The following is a 22,585-nucleotide window of genomic DNA, read 5'->3' as shown; positions in this document are numbered from 1 at the left end:
CTGGCCACCACTTCTCGACCCACTGCAAACGGCAGCGGAGCCTACTATAGCACAACATCATCGTCCTGGAATGGAGGAGGGGCCACCGAGAGACACTGAACCTTCACCTCGGCAGTTGCCCTTGCCTCCGCCTGAGCCACCCCCTTTACCTTTGGTGACTACCGAGACTAGGCCTTGACGGATTATGCTAGCATAATTTTTCGCATAATTCCTACCAAAATCGAATAATCGCATAATTCGTCGCAAATTGCATACGAATCGCAGAAAATTGTAATAATCCACCTGTTCGCATCAAATTCCATACATGTTCTACAAGTACAAGTACACGTAGATGCACCAGGAAGTCGTAGGTTTACGACTCCCTTGATAACATGTCCAGTCCACTACAATCAGTGATGGTCGTAGCTAGGTCGGACGGTGCGTTGACCCCGTTGAACTTTTGCTACTACAGTACAACGCCCTCTACAAAAGAATTCCCCTGGTATTTTGCACAGAACTATCAATCATGCATTAGCAGCATATGTGAGCATAATGCGGCATAATATGATAACTGTTAGCATAAAAATAGCATAATTCTGCAATTTTTTCAGCAATGCGAAAAGCATAATTTCACGAAAATATTAGCATAATCCGTCAAGGCCTAACCGAGACGGTGGTCCCCCCGGTGCTGGGATCCACGGTGCCGACTGTGTCTGGACAGAGAGGGAGATCATCGACAAACCAAAATGAAACCAATACCCTCACCCATAGACCCAGAAGAAGCACAGCAAACTATTCACTTGAAATTTATGCACGGAATGGACTTGGCCCACGCAAAATGGACAGTGGAAATGGGTGTGCAGTAGCAGAGAACCCAGCAACGGTGACGCGGAGCAGCGGTCAAACGACTTGTGATGCTGGTGGAGATGATGGAGCCATGTTGGAGGCTGATAAGGAGTGCAGTGAGACTGAGCATCAAACGGATGATGAGGAAGTGACTGATGATGATGATGGTGGTGATGAGGACGATGATGATGAAGATGAGACGGAGGACGAGGATAAGGCGGAGGAGGTCGAAGGAAAGGAGCGGGATGAGACGGAAGAGAGCGACGTGAGCAAAAAGTCAGCTGTATTTTGTCACTTGTTATCACGTCCAGATTGTCTTGGTGTGTACGATGATTCTCACTTTTCTGTTTTGTGCCGTGCAAGTTATGTTAAAGGGGAAGTTAAGGCAAAAATTAAAATTTCACCAGTTGTAGTCTTCGGGGTGCTGAGTCGAATGGTCGTGGTCCGAGGAAGCTGAGACGCTCCCTTCCTACTTGAATCCCAATCGAACTCGCGCACTTCCACCGAAACTGGGTGACTGCGCCCTACTAGATGGGGATTTGTATGCAAAATGTCACTAAAAGCGCCATTTCGTTCTTATAAAAGCACGGATGACCGCGATTGGCCCATATGTTGTAGTCTTTTGGACGCTGAGTCGACTGGTTTTGGTCCGAAAAGGCTGCGATGCAGGGTTCCTCCTTTATTCCCAATCGAACATGGTTGAACAAGCGGTCACGTGCTCCTGCGTACACTAGTCAGCTGGTCACCGTGCCTGCAGGGTACAACTTACTAGCCTGTTTGACCTTTTTTGGGTGCAGTCCTGTCACTCGAGTTGAACTCGAGTTGAACCTTGGTGTGAAAGTTCTCGCCTGCTGGCGTGGTGACCAGGTGATTTGGGCACCCAGGAGCACGTGACCGCTTCTTCAACCATGTTCGATGGGGAATAAAGGAGGAACGCTGCATCGCAGCCTTTTCGGACCAAAACCAGTCGACTCAGCGTCCAAAAGACTACAACATATGGGCCAATCGCGGTCATCCGTGCTTTTATAAGAACGAAACGGCGCTTTTAGTGACATTTTGCATACAAATCCCCATCTAGTAGGGCGCAGTCACCCAGTTTCAGTGGAAGTGCGCGAGTTCGATTGGGATTCAAGTAGGAAGGGAGCGTCTCAGCTTCCTCGGACCACGACCATTCGACTCAGCACCCCGAAGACTACAACTGGTGAAATTTTAATTTTTGCCTTAACTTCCCCTTTAAGCAGTTGAAGGTTCTGGAAGCTGTATGTATTCGTGTGCATAATCCTGTTCTTTGTAAACAAAAGAAGCATGTAGTCGCGCTAAAGTTGTTCTCGTAGCTGGTTATCAGATGTAAATGTTGTGTCATGTTGCACTGTATCACCTCTTGCTTTGTGGCTGCACTCAGTTATATATACGTTAGCACTATGTTTGACACCTATTATGTAATGCTGTAGCACTTCCTTTGTTGTTCACACTTTTAATTAATTATGCTGTTATAAAATGTTCTATTGTTGTACACAGTACCCTCAGTTCCGATACTATTCACTGATGAGCGGAACACGAAAATCGATTTTGAATAACATAAAAATCCTTAAAATTCCATGAACTCGTTGTTGTCTGGCCATGTCTGCATCGATTATACTCCTAATTGCACTAATAAAATTGCTTTCTCCACGCCGACTCTTTTCTTATTTTGTTAGGGATTTCCCAACAGGTTGTTCGATACGCATGGGCATGTAGAGGAGGTGTGAGTTATCAGGCCATGCATGGGATCCCCGGGAATTAAGAGCGCTAGCGAGTGATAAGAATTACGTCGATCACTGGATGGGCATGCGCAGTAGGCGCAAACTATGCATGGAGCGTGCAGAGGCGGAGAAACCACCAGGCAGGACAAGGGTAAGCCATGGGGGCACTGGGCAGGGGGTGTGATGTGTGGCGGTGGAAGCACACTGTGGTGTCCACATTCAACAGCCGCGGGTATTCAGAGGATGTGGCGGTGATAGTGGTAGCACGCGGTGGCTATGTCACGGCAGGGTAGGTGGAGACGTAGAACTTGTTTTGGTGTCGGCACTTTGATATCTATTTTGACCTACAACTGCGGCGTGTGGGTGCTTTCATCCCGGGATGCTACAGCAATGGATGCGTTCCACAGAAAGCAGCTCCGCCGTCTATTAGGGATATCTTACCCGGAAATTATCTCCAACGCAGACCTATATGCCCGCTGCAATGCCGAGCCAATATCCGTACTAAGCAGAAGAGCACGGTGGAAACTGTTTGGTCATATTTTACGCCTCCCTGAAGCAACTCCAGCGCAGGTGAGCATGACAGCGTATTTCCAGCGACAGAATCGGGGCTGGCTCGGACGCCCGCGCATCACCCTACCAGTGGTGATAGACAACGAATTAGCTAAGGCAACGTCCATGCGTCTCCGGAGTCTGAAGGACCTGGAGACACTGCGTTTGGTGGCTCGGAACAGGCAATCATTCAACGATATAATCGCACAGGTCACATTGTAGAGTGCAGATCACCTAGTGCTTTCAACAATAATAACGTACTTCCACATTATGGGAATTTGGTATAACCCCACACCCGTCATTGTTGAATATTCGATAATAGCGTGGATTTCCCCAACAATAATTATATTTTCATTTTTTGTTATCCTCTCCCATGCCGTTGTACATAAGCGGCTTGCCGCGGATATGTCAATACTACTACTACTACTTTGATACCAACTCCGACCTCTTGTTGAGCAGAGTGTGAGGCGTCTTGAAGGTGATGATGCGCAACTTTTCTGCTAAACACAAGCAGCACCTTTTGGATATGTTGCTGTAGGACTTGGCCCGATCTATGACTGCCCATTTGATACTGTATTCCTCACCTTGGTCAGCCAGCGCCCATGTGTGCTTGGATAGCTCGGTCTTGGTACGGTACTTTTCATGCAGCATGCTGGTTAGGTGGTTGCCATAGCGCACCTTGAAGGGCGTCTCGCACAGGCCGATGTATTGCCTTTCCTCGCCGGTACTTGGGGTTGTGACGGAGGCCTGGTACACCACTTCCCCCTCCAAGCATCCGCCGCGCAAAGGGCATGATGGCTTGGCTCGGCAGTTGCACCCCGAGTGCCGCAGATCTCTCTTCACCAGGCGTTAGTACCTTTTGGTTATGTCCCTTCATCAGGTAGGACATGTTGGGCATGCAGGAGTAGCTCAATTTCAATGTGTTTCTGTTGAAGATCTTGTGTCTTGTGGCGACGCGGCAGGGAAATGTTTGCTGATTAGTTTGAAAACCCCCTGACCGATATTGGTGGATACAGATTTGCTGTATGGTGGGTTGTACCATGTCAGGCGCGTGCGCCGGTGCCCTTCAAGGGGGGGGGTTCCGGGGGGCCTCCCCTGTGAAAATTTTCAAAAAATGAAGCGAAATCCTGCGTTTTGAGCGAAAAAAAGGGGGGTTCCGGGCACCCAGGAACCCATACGGCGCACGCGCCTGCATGTTATGTTTCTCCTCCGCTTGTTCTTCTTCTTGGTCGGCCCACCGCCATCGAACACCATGGCCCCTGGAAATCCGCTGGCAGATAGCGCAGCTCTGTATGCGGGTGCCGCGTTGGTGAATACCTCCTCGTCGCACGAGATGTCGGACACCCGCCTATTGATCATTGCAGGTAGATTCCGGAGTATATTGGGCGGGTGATTCGACTTGGTGTGTATGTATCTGGGTGCGTCATTCGGTTTGCGGTGTGGGTGGTAGCGGCCGCTGGCTAGATCAAAGGTGACGTCGAGGAAGTCCACTGTCCTCTGGTTGGTACTGATGGTTATTCGTAGGCCAACGTCTTTGAATAGCTTCGTGATTGCCTTGCGGATGGAGTCTGCCTCATGTCCTGTAGTAGTCCTGAGCACGGCCAGTCCGTCGTCGCGGTACAGCCCGACACTAGCCGGATCATACATATCCGCGAGTCGTTTGATCAGGAACGCTCCCACTAGTTGGCACACCTCTGCCCCATCAAAACTTCCCGTCGTCACATCGAATAGGCTCTGCCTGTCTTTCTTGGCCCACACCTTGCCATTGGCAAATAGCAGCGACGTTCGTGCGTGGAGAATTACGTCGATGTCGCACTGGGGAATGGGAGTGAATTGGGCGGCGAACTCGAGAGCCATTTCGAGTAGCTGCTCCGAGATGGACGGGTAGACTCGACTATGTCGAAGCTGACAAACGAGTAATGCTCCTTGTCCTGTATTCCCTTGAACCACTGGATCACCTCGGCGGAGTTTTTCCACAAGTTGGTCTTGGTGTGGCTCTGAACTGCCCAGATGATGCGGTCGAGAATCGCCTTGCTGATGACGCCAACCTCTGTTTTAGCGGGGTTTATGAGCCGGCATGGGAGGGCTTGAGTGAAATTCTCTTTGTGCATTGTGATCCTCGAGTGTCAGAAATGCACCTGACTTTGCGAGGACATCCATCCTGTCTGCGACGTCTCGGTCTGTGGCGATTTCTCTGGCCTCCGTGTTTATTTCATTGTAGGCTCCCTCTGGTGCTGATTGGTAGTTTCATTACCCATACTTGTAGATTTAGACACAAGCCCAGACTACTTGCTGCTTGGAATTTTATTTTACCCTACGTGTCACTGTCTTTTCCAGGTATCAATCATTACTAGCAGGTTGACGCTCTTAGTTTCAGGATTATCCCAATACACAGAGGCAATATGCTTTGGTTCTGCAAGAGTGCTCAATGCCTGATTCAGGCAGAGCGGCGTACACAAAGGCACACAATGAAAACCTTGGCAAATTTTATTCCGGAATAAAATTTGCCAAGGTTTTCATTGTGTGCCTTTGTGATTATCCCAATAGACAGTTGTTCTTCTGATAAGACCTGTCAAGGTCGAAATTGGTAGCACTTCTGAAGTTGATTGATTTTTATTGTCATTTTTGTAGATCGTTCGTGGTGGCCATGGTAACCCAGAAGAAAAGAGTTCTTATTCTCGCTTCAAAACATTCAGTTAGAATGATTGGAATAAATACATGGAGATGCCAATAGCAAAGTGGCGTAAAAGTAACACAAAGTGACACAAATCCTAATTTTGTATCCGGTTGCCATGGTAATTATAGACAATTTCAATCGCAATTGTCACCACCTTTCAGAAAGTTCTGAGAATGACAACAAGTGGTAGGGTGATCTACACATGGCCCTCTATCATATGAGCGAAAAAATCGTGGTACACCCAAAGTGGGAACGGTAAGTCACATTTTGCCCACTTGGCTCCTGTACTATTGCATTCACTCGGCCTTTTTTCTTGCCTCCCTCTCCCGTCTGAACTTGAGAGCTGCGTATATCGGATCGTTTCCTTCGTGTATTCTCTTGTAGATTGTATCCTTCAAGTCGGGCGAAAACAGGACGTGTTCTGCAAAAGTCTTGCTGGACACGAGATACGTTCGCTCTGCTGCCTCCTTTGGATCGGTGTCTCTGGTGCTCGCTGCATGGAGGCAATACAAAGAGACACGCACAGCAAATCAAGTTCAGACTCTGAAGTAAACGAACAAAGCAAAGACTGTAGCCAGTACAAAGCCACCCAATGTTGTTGGGTGCTTATTGTCTGGTGCGGGACTGCCACAAACTTGTTGCATGTGCTTTAATCACACGCTTACATGCATATTAGCAGCCACCAGGTACAGTACTATTACTCCTACTTCAGTACAAGTACTTCCTCCGTATACAAAAACTTCGTGACTTTTTTTCAACGGTATTTTTGAGCAAGGACCTGCTCAACGAACGGCGCCAAAGGCTGTCATCGACAACGCACATTCATGTTGAGGTAGGTTTGGGTGATCTCGAACAGATTCTCCACGGAAGCCATGCGTGTGAGGACGTTGCCGACAGGAACTCACGAGTCAAATAACAAAAACACTAACACTTACTTGCTCGAAACTGACACCGTGACGAAGTGGAGCTCGCGTCTGGAGCACGGAGTCACGACTCACGCGGCACTCGCTGCCCTGAAACTGGCCAGGCTCGTACTTGCGGTGCGCAGCCCCATACGCAGCGTGAGAACATAAATCGGTTCCGCTCGCACGGAAAGATGAAACATTTCAGTCGTCGTGCAACCAGCACAGACTCCGGATCGGAATGTCGACGACCTGGCTTTCTTCGCCTCTCTCCACTCCAGTCAGACGTCTCCGTTGTGGCCTAGGAGGGGAATCGCAGGGACCTCGTCGAAGCCGTTGTAGAATGCTGGGAGGATTCTCCTGCCGAGAAAATGCGAAGCGTGTGGATGTGCTTGAGCGACTCGTTTCACGGCATAATGGAGGTCGCGGGCTGGAACGACTGAATATAGTCGACACCGATTCGTACACAGCTCTGGAAATGAAGAGTACGCTAGCCAAAGTCCCGGGTCGGATCATCATTGCAGCTGAAAAGAATCTGAACGAAATGCGAGCGAAGCAGCGACTTTTGGCGATGCGGAGTCAGCGTCGTCAGGTGATTATGACAGGAGCGACGAAGACTCTGAATAAACTCAATCTCATTCGCCTGAGTTGCTTTTGTCTTTGTATATAGCTTGTAAACAGGTTAGACAATGCCACGAGTGTTATTCCAAGTCAAACTGAACAATTCCAGAGCTATGCGCAGCCTTCAAAAAAAAGTCACGAAGTTTTTGTATACGGAGGAAGTAAGAAGTAACACATACAACGAAGAACAACATTTGTTTACTGTGCAAGCAGAAATATTCATCTAGAAATTTATTTTCATTGTTCTCGTCCGAAGAGTTTTCGAACTAAATGATTGTATCACAGGATGAAATGTCAATGTGTCTAGCCTTTCCGTACATTTTAAATGTGTGCGGACACGATTTCAACCAAACAATCTGGCTTTCCTTGAAGTTGGACGAAATATTCACCGACTAAATGACGATATCTGCTTTCATATACAGTATAGTGTACAGTCCACTCTGACAGAATAGTCACGCTGCTTTTTGAACCCCGGTTTGTAGCCGAAATCGGGCTCAGACCCACGTGTCATAATAAAAAAAAGTTTAGGACCTGCTGCTTCTCCATACAAATATTTTGCCATGATACCTGCCCTAAGTTTGTAAAATCTGGCCGAAATTCTAACTCCCTGACCGTAGACTTTTCTGACGTCTAAGCGGCAAGGAAAAATTGAACTAGTCACACAATGCAGGATGTCCTGTCGTTTTTAATATCTATCACAATACGTGTGATCAGTAGGACTAGTGCGACTTCATGAATAATAGCAGTCTAGGCTTGTTGGTTTGGCACGAAGGTACCGTAAAAGTCCGTAAATAAGTACGTATTTGTTTTCGAAATTAGTGGTCGCACCCGTACTTACTTTCGGGCGGGTACTGACTTTCGGGCACGAACTTACTTTCGGACCCGACTTGCGCGTACTGGAGAGGTCACTTTTATCCAGTGCTTGTCGTACAATCGCATACATGGTACATGCATACATGCAGCACCGGTGACACAGTGACACAGTGCATGTACTTATGTACTGTACCTGTAGACCGGGACTTCTTTCGGGCGCACTTTCTTGACAAGCGCGAACGAAGTTTCTGACTACCTATCACAAGTACAAGCGGAGTTCGTTTCATGTTTGTCAGTGAGTTACGCGAGTGCGACGAACAGACATGGATCGAAGAGAGAGGGTTGCTGAGAGAGAGAGTTTTTGGAGGATTTTGACGATGATATTGAGTGGGATGACGAAAGTGATGATGAAGCCGGTGCAGAGGACGAAGAACGTGATGATGTTGTTGCAGTGGATGTACGAGCGCCTCCAGCAAGAGAGAACATCGCCGGCAGTGCTGACTCGAAGAAATCGTTCAGCCGAGAAAAGAAACTTTCCGTACTTACCTGGATGCGGAACAAGAAGGCCAGCAAAGGAGAGACTGCTCGGCATTTCGGCCTGCCACATCACAACTATATCAGTCGCTGGTTGGCGCAAGAGCAGAAGCTGCTACAGGAATCGCACGGAGCTCGGAGCATTGGCTCAGGACGAAAAGCTCAGTGGCCTCAGCTCGAAGAACGCCGAGTTTCGAACAAAGCGCGACGCCGGCATCAAGGTAAAGGGCTGGTGGTTCGTGACGAGGGCGAAGCAGCTGTTTCGTGAGCTGTACCCTGCAAAAGGTGGAGACGACGACACCATCCCGTTCAAAGTTTCAATGCATTGGTTTCGGCGATTCCAAAGCAGATGGAACGTCTCGTTGCGGGCGACGACGAACAGAGCGCAGGAGGAACCCGAGAGAAAACTTGTACTTGTCCGTAAGTTCCATACCGACATCCGCTCAGCTGGAGAGTTCGAGAAGAAGAACATCGCTAATATGGACCAGACGCCTCTGCCCTTTGATCTGAATGTGCGCAAAACGTACGCGGAGAAGGGCAGCAAAACTGTTTGGTGTCGTAGTGTGGGAGGCTCAGTCATGGATAAGCGCGAGGCAACTGTTCAGCTCACCATATACGCCGATGGTGAACCCCGCGTTAAGCCCCTCATAATCTTCCGGGGCACTGGACAGCGTATCACACAGCAGGAGAAGCAGCAGTATGATCATCGTGTGACTGTTCACTTCCAGGAGAACGCCTGGTGTGACGAGAGTGTCTTCCTTTTCTGGGCACGGCATATGTGGCCGCGCGACGTTGCGACAGAAAAGCTTCTCGTCATTGACAGCCAACGGGCCCAGATGACAGCTAGGGCGAGGACAGCGCTGAAGGAGGAGTGTAACACCGCTGTCGTCTACATCGGAGGTGGACTTACCTCAACCCTGCAGCCTCTTGACGTGCTATTCAACAAGCCGTTCAAGCAAAGAGTCGATGACTTGTTCAATGAGCACCTGTCATCTCACCTCGACGAGTATGTGCAGGGTACCGTTCCTGCAAAACGTCGTCGTGTCCTCATGACGAAGTGGGTTGGCCAGGCGCGGGCCGACGTCAGCAGGTCGCTCCGTTCCGCCGTGCAGGAATCATTCTTGTCCACAGGCATTGCTGTCGCTGTGGACGGAAGTCAGGATGAAAAGATCAAGCTTCGAGGTCTTCCTGACTACACGTATGCCGCACCAGCTGCTGATTGAAGATGCTTCATGAACTGCCAAGAAAGTGTGCCCAATTAAAAACCTCCATGGATATTGTGTGTGTGCGTGCATACAGTGAGGGGGAGGGGGGGGGGGGGAGGGTACATTTTTCGGGCAGTATTCTAATCGGGCTAAATCTGCCTGCAGCAGACACCGTTAAAAAAAGAGGGGGGGGGGGTATTATTTTTGGGCACGTACTTATTTACGGACTTTTACGGTAGTAAACTAGTAGTTCAATACATCCGTACATTTGCATAAGTTGTGTTTTGCGGAACTGTACGCTATGCCTTAGGTTATCACTACTGTAGGGTTTCATTTTATCAACTACATTTCACGCTTGTTAGGTTTCTCACACTCAGTGCACCTCACACTTGCACCTTTTTGGAGCCGACACGCTGTATGACGCTTTACGTGCGAAACCTTTCAGATGATGTAGAATAAGAGTGTGTGTAGCAGTGAGTTTTCCTCTCTCGCTGTAGCGTTTTAGATTCGTGGCGAAGAAGTGAAGAATAGTGTTTGCTATTACTACAAGACTTGTTGCGTGGTGTGCGTGCGGGTTGAGATCACCGAGGGTTCTCACCAAGGTGCGAAACACCAAGTCCAAAAGGTTAGGGCGAGAGTTTTGGATGAATGGACTGTAAGCCCACACAATTTTTCTATGGTTTGTGTACCTGTGCGAGAGTGCGCTCACGATACACAGTCCTGAGTGTCTCACCAATGCACAGGAAGCCACCGCTACAGCAGCTACGCAGTCTGATCGAAAGCGGGTGCTGCTGCGCATGCCACACTCATAGCTGTGCGTATCCAGGACAGGACGTGGCACCCAGTCACCATACAGTGATACAACTAAACTTCTGGACAGCTAGGCATGTGTCATGTACATGTACAGCCCGTGCCAAAAATTCCATACAAATCACCACCGGGTCACTGATCACATCTGTGCTACACGCACACGACGCCAAGAGTAAATAAGTTCCCAACACTGCAACTCTGGACACAGGGTCCCTAACAGTGAAAATTCACATCATGTGTTCCAAGTATGATTTGTACTACCAAGAGTACATGAAAACCGGAGTGTGCAGCTCGGATGGGTTGCTGTCACGGCGGAATTCCGTGATTACATCATTTTAGTGATGTAGTGCGTACAAGCAGGGTTCAAGCAGGTCCCTTTCTGCACAACTGCAGCTCAGTTGTACACACTACGCCATTTCCCGCCTCAGATCTGCGCCAAATATGATGTAATCACGGAATTCCGCCGTGACAGACACCCATAGCAGAAAAGGCCATGATCATGCTGATGACTCGCATAAAGCTGAGCGGGTTTCTGTCCGGAGTGCTATTTTAATTTTTTCAGCTCCACTGATCACTAAAAGCGGGCTGGCAACAAACAACGGGAACACTACACCACATGATGTGAGTTTTCGCTGTCGGCGGACCCCATAGAAAAGGTATCAAGAGTTGCACATTCTTTGGAGCTTATGACGTACTCTTGGCGATGCAGCGCTCATTTCGATCGCGGTGCGTTAACTCGGTGTCAACCCAAAGTGATTCGTTCGGATTTTTCTGGACTTCACTGCACAGGTGTCTGATGGCTTTTTTTCAGCGTGGCTTAGGGTGCGTTCTTAAATCCTCTCGGAAAAGTTCGAGAGCTGTTCTTATATCCTCTCCGAATTTTAGGAGGCTCTCCAAACTTCAGAGGCGGTTGAAATTTGGAGATTCCTGCGGTTTGGGATCAGCGCATATGAACTACAGCTAAAAGCCACGTGTTGATCATGAGTGTACGCATCTCTCCTTTCGAATACGCACAATGCGTACAACATTTGTGGCACTCAAGATCGTGGCCCCTTTGGCGCTTCATATTGCTTCACATGTGCAAAATATCTCCGAATTCTTCGAGACCCGTTCTTAACCCTTTGAGCACGCATGACGTATTAATACGTCACGTACAGTGTCACTGCACCCACGCGTGACGTATTATTACGTCGTGAGTGTACATAGCGTACAAACGCGATTTGCATGAACCCCGTGAGTTCAAACTATCGTAACTCGGTCAATTCTTGGCCGATTCTCACGATCGAAATATGTATCTGCAAGAGAAAACTCTCAGCTTGCGATAGAAACAATCGCCGAAGCGATACGACCCCGGGTTGTTGAGATATGCGACTCGACACGGCAAATTCAAATCGATTTTTTTGCGAACTCTGCAGAACGCGTATTTTCCATTTTCGATCATTTTCGTGCTATCTGCTGCCATGGAAACTAGATTCAAATGATGGCAGCGGATCTGGGGAGTCCTCAAAAAAAATTTGAGCTCGATACGAGCAAGGAGAGTGAAATGGCAGCTGAGGATTTGATCTCCTGGCCGTGCTCAAGTCTGTCGAGCGCGTGCGTGAAGTTTGCCAGACTGTAGCATGGGCTTTTGGTGTCGCTCCGAGCTGAGCTTGGAACTATTTTGTTCCTCGCCTCAAGACCTTTGCAGGAAGCTCAAGATCGTGGAATTCGTCCAAAGAAAGGTAAAGTTTCGATCCTTGAACAGCTACTACTTTCATAGGAAAAACGCGATTTTTGCAGGTGTTGGCGTGGGGCGGCATTCAGGTAGCGTCGTGCTCAAAAGGTTAAATTATACCAGTTTCTTCGACTTCTCTTTTTCCTTCTCCAAGAAGCTAGAGAATATAAGAACGCACCCTGCATCTGCGCCTTGATCCTAGAGGGCGGTGGCATTCCTGCGGATGCGGAAAACTCGGCCTGCCGAGTCTCACCCGAACCGCGATTTTTTTGTGAGGCGAAACATAGAAAAAAACTGGTGCGGCCTGAATGAAAAACGCACATTCTCTACTCCAACAACAGCTAGAGCATAAGAGTGTCTGAGGAACTTACGCATTCCCGGGGGGTCATTCACTTCCGGTGGGAGGGGTACAACGGCTCCTGTACGTGTAGATACACGTGTTGGCGTACCGTCTTCCAGGTACGACAACTCTGTTATGCACGGCTTGCTGCAACACAAAAGAAAAGGTGCACACATAGCCATAGAGTCACACACACGCGTGCGTGCGCGCGCGCGCACACACGCACACACACACACACGCACGCATGCATGCGCGCATGCACACACACAAACACACACATGCAGGCCAGGAATGCAAAATCTCACCCAACCAGCACAGCGGGATACACGGAATAATAGCGCTAGAAATTAGAAGAAACAGGCTACCACTAATATCGCACAGATGATTGCCAATGTATATTTCACTTTATCTATACCTGTGTAACAAAAAGGAAATGTTGGCAGGTTCAAGGACGAAGAGCGAAGACTGACACTTACTTGTCCGAGTGATCAACAAGAGCAACTTGGTGCCAATCTAGGGGCTTCTCCTCATGGTAGTGTATTGTCTTGCCCTTGTCAGTGTGTTCCATGAGTTTCTACAGCAGGGTGCAGGAAAGAGACACGCCACAATTCAAAGAATTTCAACACAGAACACACATACTGATGAGCAACAAAGACACCACGCACCTCCTCGCTGTACCTCATGTATAGACTGCACCCCCCCCCCCCCCCCCCCCCCCCCCCGGTTTGCTCTTATGGTGTGCTTGGACATGCCGTCCAGGCCGCATGTAAGTACAGATTTGGTCAAGATCGTAACCGTGACGAAATTTGTACTTATTTCAAGACTGTCAAGCAGTGATGGTCAGCAGAGGTTCACATATTGCAAAGAGTACATGAAACCTAGCAAGGAATATCACCAGACCACTGCCAAGGCCAAGCAGCTATACACTGTGGCAAGAGTACACGAGCCCAGAGTGTGCAGCTAGCTTGAATTGGTTGCTGTCACGGCGAAATTCCTATATTCACGTCATTTTAGTGATGCAGTGCGTACAAGCAGGATTCAAGCAGATCTGCTGCTGCACAACTGCACCAGAGTTGTACGCACCGCGCCACTTCCCGTTGCTTATCTGCATTAAAGGGGAAGTTAAGGCAAAAATTAAAATTTCACCAGTTGTAGTCTTCGGGGTGCTGAGTCGAATGGTCTTGGTCCGAGAAAGCTGAGACGCTCCCTTCCTACTTGAATCCCAATCGAACTCGCGCACTTCCACCGAAACTGGGTGACTGCGCCCTACTAGATGGGGATTTGTATGCAAAATGTCACTAAAAGCGCCGTTTCGTTCTTATAAAAGCACGGATGACCGCGATTGGCCCATATGTTGTAGTCTTTTGGACGCTGAGTCGACTGGTTTTGGTCCGAAAAGGCTGCGATGCAGCGTTCCTCCTTTATTCCCAATCGAACATGGTTGAACAAGTGGTCACGTGCTCCTGGGTGCCTAAATCACCTGGTCACCACGCCAGCAGGCGACAACTTTCACACCAAGGTTCAACTCGAGTTCAACTCGAGTGACAGGACTGCACCCAAAAAAGGTCAAACAGGCTAGTAAGTTGTACCCTGCAGGCACTGTGACCAGCTGACTGGTGTACGCAGGAGCACGTGACTGCTGGTTCAACCATGTTCGATTGGGAATAAAGGAGGAACGCTGCATCGCAGCCTTTTCGGACCAAAACCAGTCGACTCAGCATCCAAAAGACTACAACATATGGGCCAATCGCGGTCATCCGTGCTTTTATAAGAACGAAACGGCGCTTTTAGTGACATTTTGCATACAAATCCCCATCTAGTAGGGCGCAGTCACCCAGTTTCGGTGGAAGTGCGCGAGTTCGATTGGGATTCAAGTAGGAAGGGAGCGTCTCAGCTTTCTCGGACCAAGACCATTCGACTCAGCACCCTGAAGACTACAACTGGTGAAATTTTAATTTTTGCCTTAACTTCCCCTTTAACTATGACGCAATCCAGGAATCTCGCCACGAGTTCATGACAGACACCCACGCAGAAAAAGTCACAAGCTGAACAAACTTGGTTTCATGTACAGTTGAACATCGATTATCCGCACATCGACTATCCGACCATTCGATTATCCGTAACAGTTTTTTTGGGCGCATGTGCCGTAGAGTACGCACTGTGCTTGTAGTGAGCCATTCAAAAAATACGAAAATTTTGAAAAGTAAAAAGGTCGTGCGGCTAGTAATAACCACTTCGACAGTTTTGGATATTCTCCCCGTTTCGACAGTTTGGGATATTCTTGACAATGGCTGCTCCACCATCAAAGCGGAAGCGCATTGTTCTGTCGATTGATGAGAAGTTGAAGGTTTTGGACAGTCTGGCTGATGGAGCTTCACTTGCTGCTATCGCCCAAAAGTTTGGTGTTGGTCGCAGCACTGTTTCCGACATCAAAAAGCAGGCAACAGATCTTCGTGCTCACAAGGAGCAAATCGTTGAGATGGGAATGAAGCGAGATTCCAAAGTCACCCGGTTAGGTAATTTCCATGAGTTGGAGAAGGCGCTTTACATCTGGTTTTGCCAGAAGCGCTCCGAAGGTATTCAGGTGTCCGGTCCGGTGCTCTGCGAGAAAGCAAACTCTCTTGCAAAACTTATTTACGGTGATGCATCGACGTTTGTCGCGAAGGATGGCTGGAAGTGGCGCTTCACTCAACGATATGGCATCCATTGTTTGGTAGAGCATGGAGAGAAGCAGGCGGCGGATCGCCCAGCAGCTGACGAGTTTGTGACGACTTTCCGCCAGTTTGTAGAGGATGAAAACCTCACTAGCGAGATGCTCTTCAACTGCGATGAGACTGGCCTCAACTTTCGGCTTCTTCCCCGGAAAACACTCGCCACTGCTGCTGAGAAAACTGTGGATGGGAGTAAGTTGTCCAAGGAACGTGTAACGCTGAATGTCTGCTCCAATGCTGCTGGGACCTGTAAGATTCCTCTCCAAATGATTGGCAAGTCGCAGCGTCCCAGGTGCTTCCGTAATGTGCAACCCGACCTCATTCCAGTTGAGTACACTGGCCAGAAGAATGCATGGATGACCACAGCGATTTTCGTGACTTGGTTCAACGAGACGTTGGTGCCCCGAATCCGTGAGCACATGACATCGATTGGTGTGACCCCTGCCAGAGCCTGTCTGCTGCTGGATAACTGCCCAGCCCATCCGAATGCCGAAGAGCTGGTCAGTGATGATGGCTTGATCTACGCCAAGTACCTGCCCCCAAACGTCACCAGTTTGATCCAGCCAATGGACCAAGGAGTGATCCAGAACATCAAGACAAGGTACAAGCACAAGCTCCTCCGCAAGTTGGTCATTGAGGATGAAGCAGGGGTGTCTCCAAAAGACTTCATCAAGACGATTGACCTGAGGACGGCAGCAGATTTTGTGGGCGAGGCATGGGCTGGTGTTCCAGCAAGGACACTGCAGAGGTCATGGCGGAAAATCATTCCTGACATTGAGCGAGCTGATGATGTCCCTGGTCCTGCACCAACTCCGTCTTTGGGTGAGATCCAGCAGGAGGTGGAGCAGATACTGACATCCATGGGTTCTGATGAACCGGAACAGGAGGCAGCTGAGTACCTGGACACGGAGGAAGCTGATCCTGGGTACCAGCTGATGACCGACGAGGAAATCTGCCAATCCGTTCTGCAACAACCTGAGACTGAAGCAGGAAACTCAGCACAGGACTCAGAGTCAGAGGATGAAGTGGAGCTTGTTCGTTAGCCAGCAGTGTCACACTCCTCAGCTGCAGAGATGCTGGACAAGTCTTGTGGCTTGAGGAGCAACCGGAGGCGACTGCAACTCAACTTGCTGTTCTCCGTGAGCTCCGAGCTATGGCGTGCAAAAAGCGCATGTCTTCTCTTCAGCAGCGCACTATCACTGACTTCTTTCATCAGTGAGATTCGGACATGAACTGGAAATTGGTTTGCTTTGGGCATTGTTGCAATTACGCAATGCACACATACAGAGCTGTGATGGTGATCTCCGTTGTTCTGCATGCATTGATATGAGATAGATGAAAGTGTGTGAGTTTTTTTCTTATCCGGAACATTTGCCTTATCTGAACACCGCCTGACTGCCGTCTGCCCAGAGGTGGTCGGATAATCGATGTTCAACTGTAGTGGGCTGGAGTACATCGTCATGCAAAAATGCAATTGTGCATGCGGTAGCTAAGTGCGAGTGCAATGTGTGCACCCACACAAAAGTAAACTCTGAACAAAACTAACAAACTATTAAAGGTAAGATACTGTAGAACTACTGCAAAACGTTTACTTCGGTGAAAGTTTCCACAGTAGTCCTCGAGCATACGCACCCAATGCCAAATTGGCTGGGCTTGCTGCTACAGTTGGGAGGGGAGTGGAAAGCCTGTTGCCACTTTGAGGATCACGTTTCCACGGATCAGTCGTAATGACAAAGGATACCACATCCCATCAGGTTCGGATTAAAAGTTGCTCGATCCTAACCGATCCACACCGGGGTGACATTAGTAACATTTCGTGTCTGTAGCAACCGCTTTAACGGCACACAAACCAAGTCCCAACCAACCCACAACATTTTGACTGTATCGAAGAGCATTCACGTCTCATGCCCCTTATCTCTCCTCCCCTCCCACCGCTCTTATAATCTGTCATATGAACAATAGTCTTGATATGCGCACATTCCACAGGCTACATATTTCTGTACGCAATTCTTCACATGAGAACACATGCGGCATATATTGGCTCTACAAAGCATCAACAAGGTGCCAGATAAAGATATAGAACAAAATTGATCAACTTACTGTGTTTCTTCCTGTTATGTAAATCCATCTCTTCTGCCAGAAGATGTCACGAACTATACCAGTTCGCCCTTTGTCTGGTCCTTCCAAAATATGTACCTTCAGAAAAATACATGCAGTTACCATCAACACACATTGTTCAGCAATGTTCTTTCTCTTCTGGGTCGAATACTAAATGTTTGCGTACCAAGTCTCCGACGAAAATGTTGAAATCACCATCATTAGGACGATAGTGCAGTTTTTTGAAGAAAGCGTCGTGCCTTGGGTCCTTGTTTCCCTGTTCCAGGAATAGAGCTTTAGCACGAGACAAGCCCTCCCTGACTGTCCCAGGGAAACGAGTCAATCGGTTGAACCGAGACATGATTGTAAAGTAGATCACAACATTTTCAATCTGACTGCAAGAATAACAATAATTTTCAAGAGACAGAATAATATCTGCAGAGAAATCAAAATTAATAATTAATTCGCGAAAGCAGATGCAAAAAATAATTGTTGTGCGAAAAATAAACATAAAAATTCAGGGCTCACAGTCCAATACAAAAGCGTGGAGTCGCGCACGGCTTTGCGCGATTGTCACGTGATGACAAGTGACCAATCACAGGCCTCTATTCTCCTCCATTCTCAAATCTTTGATCCAGTCCACTACATCGGCCCTGATGTCCACGAAGCTGGTATTCGCTGTGCTGATTCAAAACCCCCAAACTCAGTGATCTACCGCAGCGTTTCACCATTTTCCCTTCAGTTTTCCGGCACGGATTAGCCAAAGTCTGGTCGTTTTGGCTTCGATTTCGGCTCAGCAATCGGAAAAGTGATCGGTAAATGTCTGGAGAATTCCACGCTGAAAAAAATAAGCCATAGATGATCAAAATCCGCCAAGAATGAGATGTAGTGGACATTTTTGAGTGAGTGCCACTCAGGGCGCAGAACGCCAAAAGTGCAAAAGCAGCACCAAAAATTCAAAAATATGTCTTGACCAAAACAGCAGCAACAAGAACAACAACAAAATGATTCGCTGTACTCACCTTCCAGCAGGCCAGGGAGTCATTCCTCGGATAAGGCAGGGAAGCTCCTCTCAGCAGCGTTGGCCTGTGCAGATTTCTTTCGGCCAGGATCATGGCGGACGGAGTGGCACTTGCCCTTCTTCTCCAGGGCGATCATTCTCTGCTCGTGGTCTTGTCGAGGCTTGTGGCGCTCCAGGGCGTTCCTGTAGGTCTCAGGTGCTGTCAGAGCTCTACCAGAGTGGTCGCTGGATACTGTTTTCCTCAAAGTCTCTCTGGCTTGCTGAAGACGCTCTGCCGTGATGGTGCTTGAGTATTCCAGCATTTGCTTTCTGACGTGCTTCATGGACGCTTTGGTAACTCGCGTTGTGGTACGAGCACCTGCGGAGAGATTCTTGTAGAGCTGGAGTCGATCTGCTGTGGAGTGAAGCACATTCTCTACAAACAGATGTGTGGCCTGCTTCGACGCTTCGGACTCGTTCGGATGGACGTAGATATCCGCAACATTGAACTGGCGTTCTGCGATGACATTATTCACCGGAATGGCGAAGACATGCTGCTTGTGCCACTGCCAAAGGTGAGGCTCGGAGGTGCTTGTAGGCACAGTACCAGAGCTGCAGTCCGCCAGTGCTCGGATCTCAGTTGCCATTGCATCGGGAATGGGCCAACGCTGCATCCACAACTGCATTTCGGCTGCCTCTCCCGCAACTAGCGCCAACAGCTCAAACTCCTGGAACCACCGTTGGCTTGTGCTGCCAAGAAGATACTGCTGGCGGTCCAAGATTCCCTCCTTGCAGCAGGCCGCAACAAGATGCTCCACGGACTTCAGCTTCAGTGCAGCGTTAACCAGATTACTGTACAGGGATGTGGCATACTGCGGTGTCTGGGATGCCGCTACAGATGGCATTGCACCGTGTGTGAAGGTGTGGATGTTCGAAATTGGATTTCCGAGCACACGTAAGACCGCCCGCCAGAACAGATGCCGTGTTTCTGTGTCTGCTCCAGAAGCGAACAGGAGAGGGAAATGGTGCCACCGACAGCCATGCTTCACGAGCGCATCCTTCACTGCCGTGAACATTGCCTTGTGTGTGCAGGAGAATATTTCCTGGTCACCATCGTTCAGCGCTGCCTTGGAATTCTCCGTCAGTGGCAGTGCAAAGGCTGGGTATTCCAGCATCAGCTGTGCCATGTTGATGTCAGCAGTGACTTGCCTTGGCCACATCCTTGCCAAATACCCGGAGCTGAAGTTCAACTCGGTATCACCGATTTGACACTTCTCCAGTCCGGGCATTATCAGGCGATCCAGCAACTCCAGGAGCATCGTCCGTTGCGCCGCAAGCCGGTCATTGGCTGCCATCTCAACGATGTTGCTCCATATGGAATAGTGAGTTTCACTGACCGGCAACCTCTCCAGCATCTTCTTCCCCAGCTTCACACATGCCGTGCCATACTTCGCCCACCATTTCAGGCTGGCGTGGATGTAGCTCCACCTCGTTTCTACGAATTCTTGCGGCAGTGGAGGTGGCTTCGGCAGGATGTGCTCACTAACGTACAAGGCCTTGTAGTAGGTGGGTTTCTGGTGGTGAATGTAACCGACCTTGTAGTGAAGCTGGAAGAGGTTGAACTCCATCATGGTTCCGCGTTGTCCCAGCCCTTCACTCATGCCATTCCGCAAGGCAATGTTCAGTATGTGGGGATAGCATCCCACGAACACTGTGGTGTTGCCGAACATGCGGCCAAGCTCAACAGCTTGTCCTTTCTTTGCTCCTGATTGGGTTGATGCATTGTCTCCAATGACCGCTGAAATGGTTTGAACTTTGTAAACATCATGCACAATGTGGTGGTCGACCTGTGCCTGGTCTTGGCCACTCCCTGATGCTACGATTGTGTTTGCCAGGACATAAGCAATTGGGCTCTGCAATTTATCGCACCACGTGTGGATGCCAACCATATGGCGCTCCTCACCGCGTTTGTTGCTGTCGTCAGCAAAGACGTGCGTGTCGTAAACATTAGAGGCCAGTTTCTCTTGGAGCAGCGCTTTGTCAACTTCTGCTAGCAAGACATTCCAATCAGCAATTGTCGATGGAGAGACTGAGGTACCCAAGTTTGCCGTTGGCTCTTTTCCTGTTAGCAATACATGTGACAGTGACAATGCTTGTGCCATCTTCTGGTTGCTTAGCAAGCATGCCATTTTCATAAACCGTGCCTGTGCCATGAAGTCTGGCGTGTGTGTGCTCGTAGTAGTACCGTCCATCAAGCTCGACCGTATGCAAATTGGTTTTGTGTCTGGTATTCTCTTCTCTATTTCATGGCGTTCCCTTTTGTGTTTCGTTGCTGCACTTCTGGCACCGCGAAGAGCATTGGCTTGTTTCTTGATTCTTTCCTTCTGCCTTTCTAATTTCTGCTCAGCCGATAAAAGCAGATTCTGCATGGTACTATTTCTTGCTTTAAGCTGCTCTAGTTCGTTCTGCAAATCTGCCGATGACCTCGTGTCGGCCATGTCTGATGGTGGACTGAGTGCATTACTTTGTATGGTGGGTTTTTCTCCACATCCAGCGTCATCACTTACAGTTTGACTTTGTGCTGCCTCCTAGTGAATGTGGGCAAAAAAGGAAACGCACAGTGACAAAATATGTTTGTTCCATTTTATTTACAATCTATTAATTATTTACTTTAGCGACGGTGTTTGGCTGAGATTTTGTTGGTACCTGAGCATCCTCTGAAATGGAGATACTTCCAGCAAGTATATCTGACTGAGGACATGACGCCGACACGACAGGGATGACTTCCTCTTCGCACGGTATCAGAGGACTTAGCTGCTGCGGCACATCGAGAGCCTGAGGCTCCTCACTACATGTACGTGTACTACTGCTAGTGTTAGGTGTTTTGACCTTCTTCGCAGGGGTTCCGAAACGACCAGAGTTTGACGATCTCTTTCGGGATTTCGGATAGTCGAGCTCCAACAATCCATAAGCTGTACGGTTCTTTGATGCCATCGAAAACTCCGAGTCCCAAGGCTCGGACGATGCGAACGCCAGCGCAAGGGGAAAGTGCAAGAGGAAATAGGAAAAGTCGAAAAGACGCCGATCGCGTGAGAACGGGAACTGAGCCGCCGAGGCCGCAGCACGCGCGGTTCACGCGAGCAGTCCACGCTTTTCGTGATTTGGCATGCCGGCTGTGAGCCCTGAAATTACGACAGAGAATGTATCCCCGGCCCCGATCCTACCATTAACCGGTGTGTACATGTACAATTGTACATAGAGTGTGGTTATTACTATTACTATTAGTCAATCCTGGGTTTTTGTCTGGATCATGTCCGCACGGCGTTGCTCTCAAGCATCAGGTGAGAAACAGAACTGAGCTGCATAACACGTTCTAGCAAAATTAATATCTTTAAATACCTCCATATAAAAAAAGCTCGGAGAAAAAGTTACTGCAGTACTTGTAGTTGTAGTTCAATTTTACGAGTGTCAAGAATGGCATACATGTATACACATCCTGGGAAATCTATCGCGAGAACCAACAACACCCTATGTATACGTATCAAGTGACTATCAACCCTACCAAGAGTACATAACACCCGGGGGTTATGTACTCTTGACCCTACGTATTAACTCCTAGCTTTTACATTACATAATAATGTCATTGCAGTTACACTATTCCATGATGTAGTTGTATGCTGTGTGCAATTAGGGAGTCAGGCAGTCTTGGGTCACTCGGCGCCTGTGATAAGATAAAAATAATAGAGGCATGAGGGATTGTGTGTGAATTCCACAGTAAAGCACGCCAGCTACTATCAAGCCCACATCGCAGAGTATGCATTTCGTTATTATGAGGCAGAGCCGAGGTGCTAGGCGAGGAAACCTTTGTGTTATTTTTTTGCCGTCAAGGTACAGTCGAATGTCACTTATCCGGACGCCAGTTATCCGAGCACGTCGGTTATCCGACAAGCCCGGGAGTGGTAATTTTATGACTCTCCACAGTCAAATTCTAAAAATACATAAAAACAAACTTTTTTTGTATATTATACGGTGTAATATGCATTTG

At 48.7% G+C, this 22,585-nt stretch overlaps 1 protein-coding gene across 1 annotated transcript; it reads right to left on the bottom strand.

Annotated features, from left to right (window-relative positions):
• Positions 1-5,710: 5,710 nt before the first annotated feature.
• LOC135815917 (large ribosomal subunit protein uL24m-like) lies at positions 5,711-17,965 on the bottom strand. The gene is made up of 5 exons (XM_065329271.1): positions 17,728-17,965; positions 17,544-17,639; positions 13,209-13,306; positions 12,764-12,879; positions 5,711-6,286 (listed from the first exon to the last, which is right to left on the bottom strand). The coding sequence occupies exons 1-5, from the start codon at positions 17,899-17,901 to the stop codon at positions 6,090-6,092; spliced, it is 681 nt and encodes a 226-aa protein (XP_065185343.1). The 5' UTR covers positions 17,902-17,965; the 3' UTR covers positions 5,711-6,089.
• Positions 17,966-22,585: the final 4,620 nt, after the last annotated feature.

Source organism: Sycon ciliatum, chromosome 4 (assembly GCF_964019385.1).
Source record: "Sycon ciliatum chromosome 4, ocSycCili1.1, whole genome shotgun sequence".
NCBI lineage: Eukaryota > Metazoa > Porifera > Calcarea > Leucosolenida > Sycettidae > Sycon > Sycon ciliatum.
Note: the sequence above shows the minus strand (reverse complement) of the source record. Positions and strands in the feature narration are given on the sequence as shown.